A 6,000-nucleotide genomic window follows, 5' to 3' on the forward strand; every position below is an offset into this window, starting at 1 on the left:
TCCAACTTCAGGGACAAAGCATCAGTGGAATCAGTCAAGGAAAAGGATTCTCGTTATTCAGGCCTTTTTGTTGTACAACCAAAACACTGGCAGTTAGTCTTTGCCTTTTCCCTTCAAGGCCTTTGGGGTTAGCAGCTCTATGGATGAGGACAGTCCTAATCATAAACCTGACTGCATTGTACAACACAGTAGAATTAGCCTATCTCTTCTTGCCTTCCTTAAATCCTGGTGCTTGTTTCTCTTCCTTCCCAATAAATTTCCTTTATGGTATTTTTTTTTTTCCAGAACAAGGCACTTTCATCTGTATTAAAAATCTGTTCAGATATCCTTTCTCCTCAGCGATTTTATAAATAGCCTCTGGGAAGTCTTCAGCTGACCCTAGGTGGGCAGAATGGCTTCTCCTGCTATTGTGACTTTTTTTTAGGCCAAATCTCTTTCTGAATTATCAAACCATCCTTTGCTGGCGTTCAGTTCTCCAACTTTGGATCCTTCACCTTCCTTTTGCTTTAAGTTGTCACATAATGACTTTGATTTTCTTGAACCATATTAGAGTCTATAAGTACATCTTTCTTATATCAGTCCTGTACACCCATAAAAGCTGTGTTTTCAATACAAAATAAAAAAGTATTTTGCAGGGGCACCTGGGTGGCTCAGCCAGTGAAGCATCTGCCTCCGGCTCAGTTCATGATCTTGGGGCCCTGGGATTTGGCTCCCTCCTCAGTGGGTAGTCTATTTCTCCCTCTTCCTCTGCCCCTGCCCCCACTCATGCATTACTCTCTCTCTCTCTCAAATAAAGAAATAAAATCTTTTTTAAAAAAATATTTTGCGAAATATGCAGGGTTTTCATGCCTATTGCTGTAGCTGCAGCAAGAACTTCATTTTTTTTTTTTCCCAATGGTCTTTACATTGCTTTCATGTGCAGACAACCACAACTGCAGACCTCAGTCTGTGGTAGGCATCTCAAGCAATTCAAGTTTTTCTGGTAATGTCATGACTACTTGGGAACACTTCCAGCATCACTGGTGACACTTTGCCTGGGTTCCATGGTGTTGTTCAAGATTTACTGTATTGCACTAAACACAGTGAAAAATATGCAGGAACCACGAGAGATCACTTTTTTTTTTTAAGATTTTATTTATTTATTTGACAGAGCTCATAAGCAGGCAGGAGGCAGAGAGAGTGGGGTAGGCAGCTCCCTGCTGAGCAGAGAGCCCAATGCAGGGCTCCATCCCAGGACCCTGAGATCATGACCTGAGCCAAAGGCAGAGGCTTAACGCACTGAGCCACCCAAGCGCCAGAGAGATCACTTTTTACTGCCATATGCAACTTATGGAGAAACGAGCAGCTTACACACCTATATTTCTGTGTATTTCACGGTAGTAAATGATAAAAGAGAGTAGCATCTACATATATTTTATGCATTAGTGACATACCTTTTTCTTAGGGGTTTTTTTTGTTTTGTTTTGTTTTGTTTTTTACTATTGGTAAAAAAGCTAGTTGGCAAGTTTTTTCAAGTTGTTACAAACCTCCAAAAACTTTTCCAACATATTTATTGAAAAAAATCTGAGTCTAAGTGGACTTATGTGGTTCAAACCTATGTTTTTCTAGGGTCAACTACATGCATAAAGTATTGAACAATATACTTTTTTAAAGATTTTATTTATTTATTTGTCAGAGAGAGAGGGAGAGAGAGTGAGCACAATATACTTTTTTAAAATGTCAATAATTCCCTCTCAGTGGTGGTGGTGTGGTGATTTTTTTTCTTTCATTTTACTTTGTGTATTTTCTAATTTTCCTACTCAATATTGATATCTACTTAGTCATTGCTTTTAAAATGAAAGTAATTTGAGAAGTTTTCTAAATTCTTTCTACATTTGCAGAAACCAGGGTTTCAGAGTCAGAGGTAGAATGCCAGAACTAGGACTGGCTCCAAGTTCAGGGCCATTCCTGTCACACAGTGCTCAGTGAGCTCCAAGTAGATGGCAAGTGCTTACAGGCAGGGGCTCTACTGTGCTTCCCTCGTTTCTCCCTGGTACTTAGCCTGGTGTCTGGCCAAGTAGTAAGCGTTCAGGGACTATTTACTGGATTGAGTATCTTTCAGGGCAAGGCCCAGTATTTTTATGAGTCTTGTTTTTCACACGAACATACACATAAATACTAACCTGGTTTCATATAATTTTCCAGAATCTTAGTATGCAGATTTTTCTTTTCTCTTTCCATATGATTTCCCTTGGGGAAAAAAAAAAAAGGCCCTCATTTTGTTATTCTCTACCTGTGTTAGCTTATGGGGCCACATCCTGAGGAGACTCCTCAGAGAAAGACCGCATTTGGATTTGCTCTGGGATCTTTCGGTTGGACAGCCTCTCTTCCTTTCAGCAAATCTCTGTCCACCGCCTCAGCTTTCCAGTTGTGTGCTGTCTGCACTTATCACACTCACATGCCACTTTCGTGTCCCCCTTGTCAGAAATGTTCACTGGACATCACTTGTCCTTTCCCTCTCTTCTGTCCCTTCCCTCCCTCTCATGGGCAGTCTTTGTCATTCTGTGTCCAGCGGTCCCTTCCTCTTCTTAGTCTGATTCACTTCCCTTAAAGATGTTATCTACACTGCCTACTTCAGCATGTTCTGGTTGCATTTCTCTAGAGGGTTCCCTCTCCTGAGGGTCCTCTGGCTTCTCTGTTTACTTCTCAGACTGCAGGCTCCACCTGATAATTGTCACTTGTCCTACATCCTCTGCACGTGCGGGGTCCAGCTCACTTACTTCCAGCTGTTCTTTCCCTTCCCTTTTCTGTTTTTCTTCTTTGTTTTTGTTACCACTTTTACAAACGCCTCCTCCCACTCTCTTTTCCCCTGTTATTCTTCTAAGATCCCCTTACCCTCATCGTGGCCCCCATGGATGTTTGTAGGGTCTCTCAGGAACTTGTGCCCAGCATCCGTTTGAGCCTTTACTACTTCCTTTCTCATTTTATGGGGCCCTAACTTGGGACAAGTGTAGACACATTGGGTCAGAAATGAATGTGACTCCCTTTTTTGGCCTCTCTTGCTATGGTGTCTTGGCACACCACATCTGGGCCATTTTGTACTCGAGCAGCTCTCTTGAGCCTCACGTGAAACATTTTTGAACTTCCTGCGTGGAATCCCGGCTTATCTGTGGTAGCTCTGTTCAACAAAGTTAAAGTCAGGAAACACAGACTGACAAAGGATTTTTCACCTCCTCATGCATAAATGTCTCTCATCAAAAAATATATATATATATCAGAAAAGATAGTGTAACTATTTATTTAAGATTGAGCCTGTCCCTGAAAACACAGATGGTACCTGTGCCCCCTGTGCTACCAGGAAAGGACCTTAGGAAATGGTTAGCCTGCCCTTCTGTGCCCAGATGCTCTACTCTAGCCTTTGCTTTTCTCAGAAGTGTTTGATGGAAGTGACCACCACCTTAACCAGATTCTTAGGCTGCATTTGTTTTCTCAGAGCAGTTGAGCCTTAAGCCCTTTCTGTTCAGAGCAAGGACAACAGCATTTTTATTTAAGTCTGGATACTCACCACTGGTATGTGAATACTTGCTTTGAAGAGTGCCAGGTTCAACTCCACTACTAGTTTTTGTATACTTCCTACATGGTCTCTAAGAAGCTCCTTGTTTCATCCACATATTGGTTCTTGATTTTCATTAATGGTATAACTTACTTTATTTTAGAGCTGCATTTAGATGCATAATTAGCCATCATCATCTTTGTTAAAAACAACACACACCTTTTTTTGGACTTCTCTGGAAAAAATATAATAGTTAACCCACTTGTAAAAATAGACACAGCCATTGACCAAATGGAAGACTGTTGTTTAATAAAATGGTCCCTATCCTTTCCATTTATTAACCTTGGAGCATCATCTGTGACCTTTTTATTCCCCTAATGAGTGAAGAATTCTACGAACTCTGGTTGCCTGCTCTTAATTTCCGGAAGTTGCCCCAGGTTTGGAGTGCTTAGTGTCTGTATTCGAGAAGTGTCTTTTTTTTCACTTGTCAGTGCTGGGCCTTATGCATCTGCTGATGGTACTAGGAGACATTGACAGGGTGTTCAAGAAGCAAAAGTGATTCGTAGTTTGGTCTTTCTTGGGGGGGTATGTGTGTGTGTGTGTGTGTGTGTGCGCGTGTGTGTGTGAGACATGGTGTGTTTATTACCCAGGCTGTTGCAGGAGCACACTGAGATTTGTTTGTGGACAAAAGATATTGTTTAAGTTCATTGAGCACATTTTATGTACTTTTCTCCTAGTAAAGAGTTGAAGAAGAAAGAAGACAACCAAATACACAGAAGTGAAATGAAAAATTAAACCAAACAGTTTTTGTTCAGAGTTAAGAATTTTCAGATACTAAGAAAGAAAGGAAGGACTGCTGCTTCTTGTCCTTATGAAAGAATCTAGAAAAATCAGAAATGAGGTATGAATAAAAAACTAAATGTGGCCTTTTTACCTTCATTGTTATAAACCATTGTGATTGTTATTGATCAAAGTAGTGGTACTTGTATTTATTTATTAGTAATTACATCAGCATTACATGACCACTTTTGGAAAACCCATAAAGAAAAAAAATATAATTGGTATTCAGTCAACATGAAGGAAAAGTATTTACACTGTTAGGATGTCCATTAAGCAATCATTTAATATTATTGTATCTGTAACATGGTTGTGTATATGATGTTATGTTCAGAATATGAAGTGTATGCTTTTGAAATTTAGCTTTATTTATGAGATAAGCAGCTTCAGAATATTGTGTATTCTAAATGGTCCCAGTGAGAAAGACATTAAAAGAGAACAAATTTGTTTGTTTTGAATGAATCATATATGTACCTTGATACATACAAACTAAAAATGGCCTTTGGCTAGACTGGCAGCAAGGTTTCAAATTTCCTTACTTTTTAAAAAGAACATTTCTTATTTAAGCATATAAGTCATTTGTAGACTTATATTGTTGAATATTTATTTTAGTCTTAACATTTGTTCTTAAATTATTACGTTGCATTATTTATTGCTTGAGTTCCATAATTAATGGTGTCATTACTATGTGACTATATATTTTAAAGTGTTATAATAGGAAAGTTCATTTGTTTTTTTTTTTCCCCTTGGCTCCTTTCTCAACCATGTGATTTTAAGTCTGTCAATAAAATATTTAACCCCACAGAGGTCAAAACTAATATAGTATCAGAAAACGTATTTACCAAATTAAGCAATTGGATCAATTAAAATAAGAAGTGAGAAAAACAGTGTTGGGCATTGAGGTGTAAATTTTGCCCAGATGTATACCCAATGTGAAATATCTTCTAGTAAAAATATATTTGGCTCCTATGCCTGCACATGTTGTAGAGGCATGAAAATTGGTAAACATGCCCCTGCTGTGTAGGACTTAAAGGGGAGAGCATTTTGGAAGGTGGTGAGTGGCACCAAGCTCCCACTGTCCTGGACGCACACGTCTGTGCTTCAGGTGCAGCTGGGCCCAGAAGGCTGGAGTCACCCTTGTGCAAGCTTGTTTTGTCTGTCTTGTGAATGCACTTGATAATTACAGAATTAAATATGCATCTTTCTGCAGTTTCAGCTCATAGTTTTGAGTTATGTATTGATTCTGTGATTTAGGTTTTAATCACAAAGGATTTCAACAAGTTGCAGGAAGATTTTAAAACAAGACAGGGTGCCTGGGTGGCTCAGTCAGTTAAACATCTGCCTTTAGCTCAGGTCATGATCCTGGAGTCCCAAGATTGAGCCCTACATCGGGCTCTCTGCTCAGCTGGGAGTCTGCTTCTCCCTTTGCCCCTCACCCCACTCTTGTGCTCTCTCTCTCTCACTTTCTCTCTCAAATAAATAAGTAAAGGGGCGCCTGGATGGCTCAGTGGGTTAAAGCCTCTGCCTTTGGCTCAGGTCATGATCCCAGGGTCCTGGGATCGAGCCCCACATCTGGCTCTCTGCTCAGTGGGGAGCCTGCTTCCTCCTCTCTCTCTCTGCCTACTTGTGAT

The 6,000-nt window shown here is 40.0% G+C and overlaps 1 protein-coding gene across 3 annotated transcripts in view; it reads left to right on the forward strand.

The window, feature by feature from the left end:
- Positions 1-5,578, forward strand: part of AHI1 (Abelson helper integration site 1) — a 216,487-nt gene extending 210,909 nt beyond the window's left edge. For all 3 annotated transcript variants that reach the window (XM_044248265.1, XM_044248275.1, XM_044248284.1), the window contains one exon: positions 4,270-5,578. In XM_044248265.1, the coding sequence (XP_044104200.1) occupies positions 4,270-4,280 (11 nt within the window). In that variant the 3' untranslated portion in view covers positions 4,281-5,578. The remainder of the gene's footprint in view (positions 1-4,269) is intronic.
- The last annotated feature ends 422 nt before the right edge of the window (positions 5,579-6,000 follow it).

The sequence above is a fragment of the Neovison vison genome, chromosome 1, assembly GCF_020171115.1.
Source record: "Neovison vison isolate M4711 chromosome 1, ASM_NN_V1, whole genome shotgun sequence".
Taxonomy (NCBI): domain Eukaryota; kingdom Metazoa; phylum Chordata; class Mammalia; order Carnivora; family Mustelidae; genus Neogale; species Neogale vison.